The sequence below is a fragment of the Rhinichthys klamathensis genome, unplaced genomic scaffold (assembly GCF_029890125.1).
Source record: "Rhinichthys klamathensis goyatoka isolate OS25496 unplaced genomic scaffold, OSU_Roscu_1.1 h1tg000139l_1, whole genome shotgun sequence".
NCBI lineage: Eukaryota > Metazoa > Chordata > Actinopteri > Cypriniformes > Leuciscidae > Rhinichthys > Rhinichthys klamathensis.
Genome location: NW_026606674.1, coordinates 2,290,138 through 2,307,184, shown reverse-complemented (window position 1 = coordinate 2,307,184; position 17,047 = coordinate 2,290,138). Strand labels below are relative to the sequence as shown.

At 36.0% G+C, this 17,047-nt stretch overlaps 1 protein-coding gene across 1 annotated transcript; it reads left to right on the top strand.

Moving 5' to 3' along the window:
- The first annotated feature begins 5,169 nt into the window (after positions 1-5,169).
- Positions 5,170-16,661, top strand: ing3 (inhibitor of growth family, member 3). The gene is made up of 12 exons (XM_056257575.1): positions 5,170-5,326; positions 5,458-5,529; positions 6,898-6,998; positions 7,964-8,029; positions 8,283-8,379; positions 8,597-8,668; positions 8,748-8,864; positions 9,990-10,150; positions 10,854-11,044; positions 11,227-11,413; positions 16,034-16,072; positions 16,422-16,661. Exons 1-12 carry the CDS (start codon positions 5,299-5,301, stop codon positions 16,536-16,538), a joined length of 1,248 nt encoding a protein of 415 aa, XP_056113550.1. The 5' UTR covers positions 5,170-5,298; the 3' UTR covers positions 16,539-16,661.
- The last annotated feature ends 386 nt before the right edge of the window (positions 16,662-17,047 follow it).

The window sequence follows — 17,047 nt, the reverse complement described above, 5'->3', positions numbered from 1 at the left end:
TGTCAAGCTTATTAATAGCCGTGTTTCCATTACCTTTCAAAATGTTCGCGGGCGCGAACACTTGCATTTTCCTATCAACAGTGGAAACAACTTAAACTAGTCTATCATTTCTGGTCATACAGAAAATAATAATGCATTATTCGCAACTACTTTTATTTGTGTAAACTCATAACAAGAAAACGTGCTTTTGTAAAATAAAATAAAACAATCAGTAGCCTAGGCTAGCCTACTACGCGCTTTCATGATCTCCGTGAACTGGAGCGCGAGAACTGAACCAAAATATAGCCTATGTAGGCTAAAGCTTAAAATGTGCACTTTTAAACAAACAAACTCGAATCGAAAGCAAATACCTGATTATGTAATCCGTATGAAAGGTGGATTTCTCTCTAAAAGCGCATCTGCTTAACAGCGGAGATGGAGATATGTTTTTAGCCGACACTTAGAAAACAATAGTTTATTAATAAACAATTAAAATGCCTCGCTGTTTTTTCAGACGCATTTATTATCATTAGCCTATAACTCACCTATAAATCAGGCTAGATCAGACACGTACAGGCTATATGGCTCTTCTCATTCATCACTGCGGGAAAAATATAAATTCCAGGTTCTAATTTGGCCTTAGAAAACCAGTAAAATCGACATGTTTTCCATATTAATTTGTGAATATTTAAAAAAGTATTTTAGTGAATATTTTAAAAAAGACAGCTTTCAAAAAGTCATTTAAACAAAAATCTGAAAAAGTCTGTCGATATTTACTTTTTTTGCGCAGCAGTTGGTGAAGCCAGTTCAAATTAAAATTTTGTTCAACTTTGCGTTTTAAAAAGACAACAACTGTTCATTTTTCGTTTTTCAGTTACGGGTTAAAAAAGATAGATAATAATATGCAAATCTGCAATAATGGAAACGCGACTGACAAGCAATGATAGAAATGAATGATGATGATGACTTGTTTGGTAAGCTTCTATTTTAAAAGTTTATTTCTCTCCCCCCCAAAATTTTCACAAGTTTTGCCAGGTTTAGCCTCAGTTATGAATTAAAATGTGTTTATTGCAACTAATGTAAACTGTAGAGATGCAACCTGGTCATTAAAATAATTTCAAATGGGATTTTCTTTTCAGTTTTTTTTTCTTCGTTTTCTCCCCCGCCACTTTGGCGGCCCTCAGTTCAATGTTGGGTTCCTAAATTGGCCCTCACCTATCAAAACTTTGAGAACCCCTGACTAAGTATATATTACAGATCTATCATGACAGCTCTCTTAAGATTTTTAGCATGATATTGGATATGACAATGCTAATGCATTTGGTCTTGGCGGAATAAATCTGCTACAGCTGATTATTGCTGCTGTTGTAGATTAAAGGTATAGGCACATTTTTTTCAGAAACAATTTTTGTTATTCTGGTTGAAATTCTCTTTACATCCTGATAGCAATCAATTATATATAAGTGGTCTAAATATATATATATTAGGGCTGTCAAATGATTAATCGTGATTAATCACATCCAAAATAAAAGTTTTTTTTACATAATATATGTGGGTGCAGTGTATAATTATTTTATACATTTATAAATACACACACATACATGTATATTTAAGAAAAAAATATTAGTTATATATAAAATATTTATATATAATATAAATTATATATAAATCTATATACAGTATATACATGAAAATATTTCTTAAATATATACAAGCATGTGTGTGTATTTATATATATATATATATAATAATTATACACAGTGCACCCACATATATTATGTAAAAAAAACTTTTGGATGTGATTAATCACGATTAATCATTTGACAGCCCTAATATATATATATATATATATATATATATATATATATATATATATATATATATATATATATATATATATATATATATATATATATATATATATATATATATATTAATTACAAAGTCTATTGTCTGTGGATGTCTCAGGGCCAAAAAATGTTCGTCCAATCACTTAATTCGGTCCGAATGCAGTAATACGATGTCTTACCTGCCTGTCAGTGTAGCCTACCTCCTCAAACCCTGCTCGTGCAGATATCACATGTCATCTGCGCGTTCCGTAAGGCTATGCATCACTCAGACAACAATCGGAAAGTAGCCGCCTTTGAACCAAATCAACGACCTTGTGCTCCATAAGTCTGAGCTCTGCAGTTGTTTACGTTCATTATTATACACTAATGTTATGTGCTTTGAGACATGAGGTAATTTAATGCCGTCTCTCCTCTCGTGACACTTTGCAGGCTCTGCTGTGTGCGTTCATGTGTTTTGAAGGAGGCATGGCTTTAGAGAGCGCTCTGAAGGGAGGGTGGGATCTTATTCTTTCAACGCTAGCTTGCTATTGCTAGCTGCTCCGTAATCGCATACAGCAACTTGCTACTGCCAATACAAACACTCATATGCTGCTGTGAGCATGTAACATTAGCATATATACAATTATCTGTAGCAGATCTATAAAGGTGGAGCTGGGGAAGGTGAAGGGTTTTAGAGGAACTCTGAAAGCAATGCAAACTGCTATAGTAAACACTAAACAGCTATTTAAATGTTGAGCAGCAAGCTCATTGGCTGCAGATGCGACATGAACCAATAAACCTGTGCCATGTAGTTAACTATGTAAATATCATAAGGTTGCATAAAGGACCCATCATCCTGCGCCATCTGTTTCATGACAGAACTTGGTATTTTTACTAATATTACATGCTAGTATAGCGCACTAGAATCTGCTGTATTCTAGTGTTTATATGAAAATTACCTTTAAAATGGTCAGAATAAACTTATAATTAATCCCATATAGTTATGCCATTTCAAATAAATAAATCTTTTGTTCTTTGTGGTGATCACAGTATATCTGAGAAGGAAACAAATCCCTGCATGTCTTTGTCTTATTGGAGACACTTGTACATTAAGTAATTAAGGATATTTACGTCGTATCTGACCAGTTAGGGTCAACTTCTGGGCCCGCTCATTTTTGGGTGCCTCATATTATTAGCCATTGCTACCTGCTTAACCAGTTTCTGTGGTCATTACATGCTTCCCAATCGCATGCATCAACAGTGCTTGGCATGTATCCAGATCCCCGCCCCCGAGATATCGTATGCCCGGGTGAAGAGGTCACATCTGATGGGCGTATTATTGTCTTGAGAGAGACCCAATCTGCTGTTATCTGGGAATGTGTGTTGATTAATTTTACTGTGCTGCAGCTGTCCTGGTCATTTATATAGGCTACAAGTAGGCTATGTAACACAGGCAAATATTAATTTACAAAAGCAGGAATAATTACAACAGTTTTTTTAAGTTGTAATATGAGTCCATAATAATCATCCAGTAATGGCTTTGAGCAAGGAAAATACAGAAATTAAAGTGATTCCTTTAAGTGATTTTGCTTGCAAAAATAAAAGACTTAATTGCTCACTTGCATGCAATATTACATATTCAACTCCCTCATTTAATTCTCTTACATAAGAACAGCCTGTTCTAACACTTATTTTAAATATGTATTTCATTTTGTTAATAGTTGGGTTTTTAAATATATTTATTGTTCAGCACTTAAAGACTAAAGAATTAGTCATTAAATAAAAAATATCAAAACAAAAATATATATATATTTTTAGAAACTGTTCAGAAAAATACATACTGTAGGTAGCTATACAGTGTGCATATGCAAACCCAATATTCTATACGCAAAACCAATATTGCATTGTTTTATTTTGAGCATAACTGTTTACTGGCTGATATTATTTGATATTCTACTGTGCAAATATAGCACCAGGAAACTCGGATGAGAAGAAATATAAAAAGACAACTAGCTTTCAAACGGCCACAAATGGATGAACAGTCATCAGAAAAGCCACATTTCCTGTTTATGATCTTAGGCATATTTTTATTTGATCCAAATTGAGAGCTGAGGTGCAGTGTCACTTTGCAGAACATTTCATGTCTACAGCTGTGAGGTAATTTTGTCTTGGAAATAAAATATTTTAATGGGATGTTTTATAAAAGCCTCTTCCACCACAACTGCACCAAATCATAACTGTCTACATTAAACGTGGGGTCAAGCTGAGGTTTCTTCCTCTCAAGAGACAGCTGGGTAGTTACATTGTCTTCCACTGGCAAATGTCTAGCGGTATGTTTTACAAAAGCCTCTTACACACAGACAGTACCAAAATTGCAACTGTCTAGAGCAAACGTCTGAATTGTCATCCCACATTACAGTCAGCGCTGCCCTCCAAAGGCCAAAACGGCATAAAACCTGCTACTAAAAGACACAATGCTTGTCTCTCTCAAATAACCATGATGATGTCAAATTTAAAGAAGCTAAGGATAATTTTCATACTATTTTTCATTTTAAGTTATAATATTGTTTAGTAACTGAATAAAACAGACAATTAAAGAGTTTGTTCAAAACAATGCTACTGTAAAATGCTCTATAGAAATTTATAGAAGGAAACTTCACAGATTATTATTTTTTAAAATAAAAAAAATCATTTTTAATGAATTTTCGATATATATACATATGACATATGTCAAAATAGTTTTGTATTATATAATTTTACATTTCCATTTATTAGTATACACACAAATTATCTATATAGAATTTGTATATATATATATATAACATGAGTATATGGTACAATATGGACAAAATGCAAATGTCCTGTTACACAAAAATGTGTTTTATTAAGTGTTTATGTTGGTGTCAAGCACATATTTTTGAGAACTCTTCCCTCAAAGGTGTGAGGAAAGGGCCGGGGGTATTTGAAATTCAAAAGAAGGACGAAGTTCCAGTTCAAAATGTGAAGCTTTCCATTCTATTCATTCATATATATATATTATATATATATATATATATATATATATATATATATATATATATATATATATTTTTTTTTTTTTTTTTTTTAGGGCAGAATTCACTAAATTTTAGCTTGACACCAACATAAACACTTCCAGAGAAAACACTCTTTTGTATAAATGGACATTTGCATATTGTCCATATGTACCATAATTCCATAGGCCTATATTACGATTACATCCCACAATTTGCAGCGGTGGATGTAGTTTCAAATAGCGCAAATAAAGAACTACAAATCCCAGGAAAGCAAACACAAAAAGTCAGCTTCCGCGCAACTCTATCAGCGTCCAATCAAATCCCACGTCCTTCACGTAAGCCCCTCCCCTATCAACTTGTGTTTTTTCCTCCCCTTCAGTTCTCCGCTGTCTCCGACGCCATATTGACGAGAAACACCCTTTCTCTAAAACGCCTGAAACACTCTCTCCGCCAGAATGTTGTACCTTGAGGACTACCTCGAGAGTGAGTATATTAATTATTTTAATGGTTCACGTTCGAATTAAAGCGTTTAAGTGTCTGGGAGGTCTGTTTTGGACGTGTGAAGGCGTCGCAGCCTTTAGCTTGTAACGCGTTTCTGTTCTTCTCCCCGGCAGTGATCGAGCAGCTACCCATGGATCTCCGCGACAGGTTTACGGAAATGAGAGAGATGGACCTGCAAGTGCAGAGTACGAATACAGTTTAAACTCACTCTTCTCCCGTAAAACATCACATCTGACCTTGACTAATGCAGAAAGTCCTTCATAACAGTGGGGATTTGTTTGGTTATTTTGCATGTATAATGAGCATGTATGTGTTTATGTTATGATGTTGCATACTGATGTGAAGTGCATAAAATCATGTGGAAGTTAAGCAACATGAGTGTAAACTCGGATAAGGAAAAACTTGTGATTAGCAATAGCATGCATTATTCATTTTAATGCTTTTTATTTTCTACCCTTCACAAACTCTGTTGACACCGTCAATGTCCTTGCTGATATGAATATTCTCCTAATATTCTTCATCACTCTGATCATGTGTAAGGGTTATTGTACATGCATGTATTTGTTGACCATTATAGGTTTTGCATGGAGCATAAACCATCATTTGACATAGTAACTCATGTTATTTATTAATTTGAACTACTTATTTAGCCATGTTTACAGTAGAACTACAGCGATACGAGGTTAGAGAAATATGTCCTGGTCGTATTTCACACCAAAATCAAAAGAAAAACTTTTAATTTTATCTTCAACATTTATAAAGTAAAGTAAACCTAATTAACAACTGTACAAAAAATTAAACAAAAATCATTATAATTTGTATTGTTCGCATAAACACTGATGTCTACAGTAGTGGCCAAATAGAGTAAATCACAATTTGAAAGTAGCTTGACGCTTCAAATAAAGATTGTATAATTTCTATTGATAGACCAGTAGGTGGTGATAAGTGACTGATAAAAATTTGTTGTCATTAGTTCAAGAGTTTTGTTCAAAAACGCGATTCATCCTGTAATGTTAATCAAATCAAATGATGACTCTTTATGAGTGAGTTATTTTATTTATTCAAACTGATTTATATATATATATATATATAAAAAAATATTAAAATAAAAATTACTTGTTTTAAATAAATTTCAGAAATTAACATTTTGTCAGAACCTCTAGTAAATGACTCATTGTTTTGTTTAGTTGTCTATTCAGAATCGTGGGAGAATTGTGATCTCTGTTTTAAACAACAACAAAAAAATCATCATTCTCAATTTATCCAGAATTGTGCAGCTCTATTTTGAGGTGAATGTGACCAGGACATATTTTTTTTTTCTTCCTTCAAATGCCTTGCCTTCAAATGTGATGGTTCATGGATCACCCTTTGTGGGGGTTGAACCTACAAGCTTTTAATGATCTTACCCAAATCGTTGACCACTAGGCTACACAACCTCCATCAAAAGATTTATTTTAGTGATCTGACCATAGACTTCCACAGTAGCCAATCAGTGTGATTGTGAACTGAGTGTTGGGCTCTTGACTTACTCCTGCCTCTGTTCCTTTGTTCAGATGCGATGGATCAGCTAGAGCAGCGGGTTAATGAGTTCTTTACTAACGCCAAGAAGAACAAGCCTGAATGGAGGGAAGAACAGATGGAAATCATTAAAAAGGTAAAGAACAGATGCTATGCACCTCAGTTGATCCAAGTAATACAAATTGTATTCAGAATAATATTGATACTGACTGGTCTTTTTGTCCTAGTAGGAAATCCAAATGTGAAAACCTTCAGTATTTTCAACAAGCGAGATATAATGAAAGTAAAAAGACACTAAATTAGCATTCACTTAGCATAACAGAGATATCAAGATAAGATCAGACAAAATTATTTCTTACTTCCTGAATTTGTCACAAAATACAATTATTTACGCTCGCACCAAGATAAACAATTATATCAATTATATATCTTCGGTGAAGAGCGTCAAAGATGTCTATCATATAGATGGTCATATTACATACTATCATATTACCAAAGATGGCCACATATAGATATTTTTAATATTATCTTGTAATTTGGCAGCAGGTATATTAGGCTTCTGTCACTTTAAGACCTGAAGCACGGATCCATTATACTGTTACACATGCATTTTCTTTCTCGACTGTTTACAATCACTTAAAACATAACTGACTGTTTACTTTTTGACATTGTTTTGTCTGTATTTGACTGTTTAAGCGCAATAAGCAGTGAAAAAGATCTCAATTTAGTACTGAGAGGCGGATTTATGTGCACACGCTTTAGGTGTAAGTACAAAGTCTGCAGGAGGGAGTAAAATTATGCACAATCCCACGCCGAAATTTAAGCCCTGTAACACCAACGATATTCATCCGGAGCAAATGAAACGAGTGAGTGAGGAGAGGCAGGTTTGTGTGTCAACTCGCTGTCAGAGAGATGAGCGAGAAAGCGCAGCTGGTATCGTGTATCTTTTCTGTAGTAACATAAATCCTGAGAATGAAGAGCGAAGCGAAAGAAAGAAAGAGAGAGAAAAAAAAAACATCAGTATTTTTTGATAATTAATGGATAAGTTGGGGGATCATATGCACAGTTTTTTAAAATAAACAATCTCTTTCTCTTTATCAGGACTACTATAAGGCTTTGGAAGATGCAGATGAAAAGGTCCAATTAGCCAATCAAATTTATGATTTGGTGAGTACCATTACTGAATGAGATGTGATGGTACTTTGTGTCAATACTTCATGTTTCCAGTAGGTGGCGGCACATCATTGATGGTGAATGTGCAGTGACTCTCAGGGCTGGCGTTTACTCCTGCTGTTTCATTGATCAACACTGATGCCTTTTCATGTGCTTTAATTCAACTCTGTTTTGATTTACCCTGGAGAGAGTTTATGGGAAACCTGCTGCGGCTTGAAGTTTTTGTGATGTTGGGGTCTCTATGTAGGTTGATAGACACTTGCGGAAGTTGGATCAGGAGTTGGCGAAGTTCAAAATGGAGTTGGAGGCGGATAACGCTGGTATCACAGAGATCCTGGAGAGACGTGGGTGGCACCTGTCAATCACCTTCTATGTAGTTTTAATTAAAGGGCTAATTAAAAAAAAAAAAAAAACTTTTCTTCTGGCTAAGTCTTTGTAAAGGTACCTGATAGGAAAAATAAAGCTAGTCTGAAAATGTCTGGACACACTTAAGTAAACTGACCATGTTGTGGCTTTGTGCTGATTTGAAATTGTTTGTAAAGTCAATTTTACCTGTTCTAGGGTCGCTGGAGATGGACAGTCCCTCCCAACCTGTCAATAACCACCATGTACATTCACACACCACTGTGGAGAGTAAGCCTGTTTCAAGAGACTGTCCGATTCCCGTTTTTCTGTTCCAGTCTTCTGACCTGCTTTGTGTGTTTTTTGACAGAGAGGAAGTACAGTGCGCCAGCCCATCACACTACTGAACACGTACCAGAAAAGAAGTTTAAGTCAGAGGCCCTGCTCTCCACACTCACGTCAGACGCTTCTAAAGAAAACACACCAGGTAAAACACACATTCTCACTCCTCTTGAGTCGCCCTATAAAAACATGTCGGGCACAAACATACACTGACATTCTTTAGAGAAAAGAAACCGTGTTTTCAAAAGCTCATGTTTTTGAAAGAATGCTTACCTAGACTGCATTTATTTGCGTTTATTAAAAATACAGAACAAACAGTAATATTTTGACTATTTAATATAATTGTAATATATTTTAAAATGTTTTTCAACATGTAATTGATTCCTGTGATGGCAAAGCTGAATTTTCAGCATCATTACTCCAGTCTTCAGTGTCACATGATCCTTCAGAAGTCATAATATGTTGATTTGGTGCTCAAGATACATTTCTTATTATAATTAACGGTGAAAACAGTTTATACAATTTTTATAAAGGTTTTTTGTTGTTGTTGAAACTGATACAAATAATTTTAGCGTTCTTTGACGAATAAAAAGTTTAAAAGAACAGCATTTATTTTAAATAGAAATGTGTGTACTTTATGTGTAATTACTGTCACTCAATTAAATGCATCCTTGCTATTTAAAAAAAAAAATCCCAATGACCCCAAACCTATGAATGTTAGTGTGTTTGGTTTTAAATTACTTAAAAGGTTGATTTATTATTTTATTTATTTTTCCTGTCAGAGGAACATTCATTAAAGCTGAAAAGCCATTGTTTCCAAATGCCAATTCAAAATTATTTCTGTGAGAACTAAAACAATCTAAAAATGTTTTACAAAAAAACATTCATAGTTGTTTTTTTTTTCAATAATGTTGAATTTAATATTTATTCTTTTTTAACCTACATCCTCTATATTTATAAATTTTAATTTTATATTTATAAATAAAAAGTGTGTTAAAGTCATTGTAATGTTATATTTTCTAACAAAATGATTGCAAAGTTTCAGTATAACTGCAGCCCTAATCCTAATGACAGTGTCAAGGGAAATAAACAACAATTATGGTTTCTCATAATCATGCCACCCTACAGGCACATATATTTGTGATAACTATTGAGTGGTTCAGAAGAAATATCTTTTATGATGTAATGAGATAACTTATCACTCATATTGTACTGTTCCTCACAAGTGTTTCTGGTTATAAACTAAATGTGATTTTTGTGCGTGTTTCAGGCTGCAGAGTGAACAGCACGTCCACCTCTAACAGCGTGTATAACGTAAACTCCTCCCAATCGCTTTCCTCATACAACCTGAGCCCACTTCCTGCCGGGCCGGCTGCAGGGGCGGGGGCTATCTCCATGGCAGCAGCACAGGCAGTGCAAGCCACCGCACAGGTAAAAACACCATCCTCCCTCTAATTCTGGAGCTATCTCTCCCCCGTCCTCCTCCCTTCACTTCCTGTTTCAACTATTTTTGGCCTCTTAGGGGTCTTTCTCATACTTTTCTTCCCCTTTCTGTTATTATTTTTGTGTAAGATTATGTTATCCTGGCACTCAGCCCTTGTTAATTGCAGCGTTCACTACACAGAGGCACTTTGATATTGTTCTTCGAGGGAAATCACGTCGCCACACCCTGTCCTGTAATTTTGGGTTTTTCATTAAGCCTTTCGTTTCTTATTTAGGTCCAGTAAAACTACATCAGTTATTGTTTTTCTATATATATACAATGTATATATATTTTTTTGTTTGTTTTTTCTGATAAATCAGGTCACAATTCTGAGCGAAAAAAAAGTCGAACTTTTTTCTCGCAATTGTGACTTTATATATCGCATTTCAGACTTTTTTCTGAGAATTGTAAGATATAAACCCAGAAATTGTGAGTTATAAAGTTGAAATTGTGTAATATAAACTCACATTTTAAAAAATAAACTCACAAATATATTTCAATTCTGAGGGAAAAAAAGGTCAAATTACCGGTAGTGAGGGGGGGAAAAAGAGATAAAAATGAGCTTCCATAACTACTAAATCATCAGCACATTGTTTCTTTAAGGAACTTGGATGGTTTCTTCATTCTCTTTAATGTGTGTGTGTGTTTCAGATGAAAGAGGGCAGGAGAACGTCCAGTCTCAAGGCCAGTTATGAAGCTGTCAAGAACAACGATTTCTTGGGACGGGAGTTTGCTCTGAGCCGGGACTCCAGCGCTTACTCTTCTTCTGCGCTGGCTAACACGCTCACACAGCCCCTCACGTCCAGCAACAGCTCAGACTCCCGCACAGGGCGCAAGACCAAGTAAGCATCACACTTGTTTCCATACTCTCCTAAATGGTTCCTGAATGAACCCACCAGAGATATGTTTGTTGCTTTTGTACATTGTACCTCCACTATAAGCACAAAACCCCTTCCCAATTCATATACATCGGATTTTGTTTAACCGCTTTCTTGCTGTTTGTCTTTTTTTCTTTTTTTTGCAGAGGGAACACTAAGTCTTCCAACCACCAGTCCTCTTCATCCTCCTCTTCCTCTTCACTGTCATCCTGCTCGTCGTCGTCAGCATTAGCTCATGAGCTGGTGCAGACCACAGTCACAGAAACTGACACCAGCAGTCAGGTGGACTGGACCTACGACCCCAACGAACCCAGATACTGCATCTGCAACCAGGTGTGTTCACGTCACATCTCTCTCCTGCAGCGTACTGATTCTAGCGTCACTACTATTCCTAGTGATTCTAATATTGGATTGATCTACCTTTACATTGATTGGCTCGTACTAGGGCTGGGCGATATGGCCAAAAAAATGTATCACGATATTTTTTGTTATATCAGTCGATATCGATAATTATCACGATAAATGTCAAATCTTTATTTCTTTCAAGTTTAAAGGCAGATTTTTGCTCCTAAGTGAAAGTTGTATAAACCAGAGCGTTGTGGTTTTAAAAATCTGAGGTAGAACATTCAAACATTTGTCATTTTTCCTTAACAAAATAAATATCTGAAAGAAAAATATTTCTTCAGCACAGTTTGCAGTGCAGGCTGCAATATTCAAATGACATGTTTTGTCTCGAAATGCATATTTGACAGTGAGTTGACAGTAAATCTACATCCTAACTCAAGCTAATGCTACTATGTTAAATTTATGTTCATTAACAAAAACAGTAACATCTGTTTTTTTTTTTTTTTTTTATTTAAGGACCACATTTTTATTTGGTAAAATGTAATATTCTGACTGTTTGAGCTTTATTAAAATTAACCATTGGTCATCCAGTATCATGCATTTAGATCACGATAACCACAGATAAAGCCAGGTACAGCCTCAGTGGCGGGCCGTGCATTTCACACCTAGGCCTTCAGTGATGTCCAACCTGAATTAATAACTTTTAATAGTGTAGCAGCGCACGCATACTCTCTATAATTGTTGTGAATTCCTGTTTTTATTTTGCACCGGCAGTATAGGGTTAATTGCGGTGAGTACGGGAAAGGCCGGGTAGAGAGAAATGAGCGAGTGAGTTCGGCTTTTGTGTTAGTGTACAATGGTTCTTGCGGATCCTCCCTTTTCTTATCCTTAAATGGTTACAATAGTATTAATGTTTGAAAAAAGAAGTTGCTTCGATCATAAATTTACAAGAAAAATTAGGATGAAAATCATATTCACCACGGACAAAAACCGGGGCAAAAAATGCATTATACTCTCCAAAACTACTGATTTTTTTTTTTTTACACAAATCCATCCTAATTTCTTTCCTCAAAAAGACTTAAATTACTTGGTTGTACAGGTTGTCTGTGCGTTTCAGTCCCAACAACCTTTTCTATCGCCATCGAGGCTAATGTGCTGAAAGTCGAATCTGTCCCGTCGTATTTCTGGCATAAGTTTTAATTCGCTTTAGTGCTGAGAGTGTCTGCTCGACAGAAGCAGTAAGTTAAACAGGGAAAACACCTCAAAACATGACGACGTTACAGCTGACACAAGCACTCACGCAGATTTTTGAACGATATCAATGAGATCAGCGGGACTTTTGCCTTTAAAATCAGTCCTGGCATTTACAGTCAGTTCTGTTCTTACCCCGGACAGATCGATAAAGTTCCGTGACTCTGCGTATTAAAAAGCTGAATAAGGGATTTTTTCCGGTAGGTTTGAACCTGCTGGTGGTCGAGGAATGAAAGAAACATTCATTTGTGGGTTGAAAAACTATTAAATCTACAGGAATATATTTTAGTTTAGTTCGTTACAGATGTGGTTAGCTAGCTCTGACTACCAGTAATAGTAGTACACGGTCTGACCATCCAATCAAAGGACGTGAGAATGCCGACGTCATTGTACGCATGCTAGATGGCCCCGGTGCAGTCAACTCGAAATCTGATTGGCTGATTAAATCTGACTGATTATCTGATTGGTTAAAGCAACAGTTTCATTGCCATTCATTTTAAGTTACAGGCGCCCGCACTGTCGATTCTGAAGGCAGATTTATTTGACCCTGGCAACACATGATGGCTGAAATATGATTGGATAAAAGCGCTAAAATAAATATACACTGGAAGCAGCGCAACCAAGAGAAAAGCTATTTAAGAGAATGGACTATTGGAAATAATTTAATACTCATTCATACAATAAAATACATTAAAGTGCAAGTCAGTGATTCTGATAGTGTTTAGGCCAGCAGAGAAGGCCTTGCTGACCCACCACTGTACAGCCTATAGCACCTCACTATCATGGCAAAATGTAACTATGGTTTCTATGGTATTTGTATGAAAAACAGTAGCCTAACAGTTAAATACATTATTAAATACTGTAATTATATTCCATTAGTCATTTAATACATTGTCTACATTAATAATATTATACAATTCAATATGTATATCCCACATTTCATGCAGCAGTTAATATTACTAGGCTAACGTTACAGTAAATCCATGGTAGGCTAAATGGATTCAGTATCAATTCAGATTCTGACTGTTTCGCTGCAGTCTTTCTCCTGTTTGTCAGCGGTGTTTCATCTGCCTTTGAACTGATTTAAACTGGACATTTGTGTTCTTAGCTGAACTTAAGCGCTTCTCACTGGATCTCGTGAGCGAGACGATCAGAGTAAACTCGTCTGCTCTAGTGAGCTCGCGCTGCCATTTGGACTTTGAGCCGAGCGGATAAACAGTCCGTGAGGCGCGCGCGGTTCAAATGAGTTTCGTTCCACTTTTGGCGCATACACATTATCGAACATTTATCGACCTCTTGATATCGTTTTATCGAGAAAAATTATATCGCGATAATTATCGTTATCGTTTTATCGCCCAGCCCTAGCTCGTACTAATTACAGTGTTTCCCCTACCATTGTTTTGGGGGGGGCGGCCCGCCCCCCCTAAAATGCTGACGAAATCCAGTCATAAAAAAGGAATTTAGTGTATAACGCGGAATTTCACGGAACTTGTAAATTTGAGGAAAACATAGAAAGCAGTTCAGTACACTTGAAATCAAATCGCGATGTAGACTAGTGTGTGTGAATATTAAAACACAAAGACTATTTAAATACGAACCCTGCATGTTCTGTGTGAATGAATGGTGCCGCCGACGCGCAGTTTCATACCACACACACACACACTGAAGCACGTGTGACGCTTGCGCTGTTTGTTTTTCTGTTTTTTGAAGACAAATGCATGAACTTCCTCTCCAGGCTCTAGATCCACTCTGAAAGTCACTTCGTGATCATTTCACGCTTCATTTGAGAAAAACTATCATCATGACATAAACCATAGACTGTGTAAACACACAGAAACTCAAAAGGTCTTCACGGCAACCTGTCAAAATAAAAGTTCGGTTTAAACTGACAGAAATATATTACTGTTGTACATTAGAATTTAGATATGTCCCAATGTAATAATACACTAACACTAATCCAAATAAATTATCATCAAAACTGAAATTTTTAAGGAATAATCCATGTTTTAATTTTAACAGTAAAGCTCATTGTGCAGCAAGTTATATGACAAAAAGTTTATTCAATTTCATTTGATTGAAATTGATGATAAATGATAAAATTTGTGTTTTATGTCTTCATTTTATTACCAGAAAAAACACAACACAGAATTAGTGTGATTTTTTTTTTTTCATATATATATTTTTTTTTTTAAAAATTATAAGTTTAATGATTCATAATACATGATTTCAATTAATTAGACATGCTTTTTGATTGAAAAAAAAAAATTTACACCACGTATCCGTAACACGCCCGCTCCGCAACACTAGCAGTCCCCCCCCAATTAATTGGTACCACTATCTGCAAATTTCAAAGCTTTGGTACGGCTGTAAAGATCCACACATTAAAGCTGTTGTGTGTGGAGACGAGTGACGATTTCTATTTCTCCGTCTCCTATTCCATCGTCACTGTTTCTAATTCATGGAAAAGGCCTAAAAATAAAAGAAACAAATATTTTTAATTGGAAAAAAATGATTACACTGATTAAAATGTATATATCATTCTAAAAAAAAATCCCATTGCACCCAGTATCATATTTTGTAGATTTTTTTTCAGTTTTGGAGTTATTTATATTTATTATTATTATTCATTTAATTTATCAGTTTAGTCCCTTAAAATTAAAATCTCTTTTTTTTTGAAGAGAGACCAGACCAAAATTGTAGCATAGAATTTTACACAATAGACCGTTTGGGTTTTTGCCATGATGTTTTTGTGGGCGGAGCCTACCTGGTGGCTGTAAATTACAGTAAATTCTTCTCGCAATTCTGAGAAGACAAATAAGAAATTCAAGTTTATATCCCACATTGCTGACCTTTTTTTCCTCAGAATTGTGAGATAAAAAGTTTATAGGTTTAAATATTTGTTGACGTCTGTTCCTAAATGGTCTATAAAACAAGCATTAAAAAATTGACAAATATGACCAGAACAAGGAAAAACATCTCTTTTGAGCTATTTTTAATCATCGCCACAAGAGCGAGATCACACAGGAAAGTCAAAGATCTTGTCTGGGAGGTGAGATGGGTGACTCCAATAACGGTTTGCAGAAGGATTGTGTGTGTGTGTGTTTGTAGGTTATGTATGAGTGCAAAAGAATTGTCTCCCCCTGAATGCATTTGTTTTATGGCCTCAGTAATATTGCTTTTGTCAGAGTAAATCAAAAATAGAAATGTGTGTGTGCGTGTCTCTGAATAGACATCAAAGACCAAACTTGCACATTCTTTGTTCGCAGGTGCACGCATTGGTGACACTCGGCTGCAGGTGTGCGTGTGCGCGTTTGTCCCTAATGCTCTGTGTCTCATTCTCTCTCTGTCTTTGTGCAGGTGTCATACGGAGAGATGGTCGGCTGTGATAACCAAGATGTAAGTCAACCCTTCATCTCCAGAGACATAGAGACACATATCCTCTTCAAACAACACACTCTATCTGTGCTCTGACAGCTATTGTGACCCTTGGGCAGCCACAATTTTGTAGAGATGACCGCAAACAAAAATCAGTATTGTTTCAGGGACCAGCGATACACTATTATTGATATCAGAGTTGTATCATGGTGATAAAATTATATATATATATATATATATGTATGTATTTTTTATCATTATTATTTTTATCATTTTAATTTATTTACATTATTTGCTGGTTGTTTTTATGATGTTTTGAATGATGCTCAGTTGGAGAAATTGTTCTTTTGACCCTCGTCTCTTCCCGCAGTGTCCGATCGAGTGGTTCCACTACGGCTGTGTGGGTTTGACCGAGGCACCCAAAGGGAAGTGGTATTGCCCACAGTGTACAGCAGCCATGAAGAGGAGGGGAAGCCGGCACAAATAAATGCCAAATCACCTGGGCCAACCTCTCTGAAATGACGGTCCCCCTCGACTGAGTGTACATGTTACATCACCATGTGATCGGGGTGTGTAGATGTGAGAGAGAGAGATCTTTGCCTGAAAGAGTGTGTGTGTGTGTGTGTGTGTGTGTGTGTGTGTGTGTGTGTGTGTGTGTGTGTGTGTGTGTGTGTGTGTGTGTGTGTGTGTGTGTGTGTGTGTGTGTGTGTGTGTGTGTGTGTGTGTGTGTGTGTGTGTGTGTGTGTGTGTGTGTGTGTGTGTGTGTGTGTGTGTGTGTGTGTGTGTGTGTGTGTGTGTGTGTGTGTGTGTGTTTGTAAATCACAACCAAGTTGGGTGTTTTTAGCTGGTGAATCGAAGCACACACTGCCCTCAACTTTTCCTATTTTATGTTTTTCTCTTCATCTCCATTAATCTTTATGGAGGCGGATGGGCAAGATGATATTGGAAAGCCCATTTATTTTATCATTCAAGACATTCCTCGGCTTGCCATGCGTG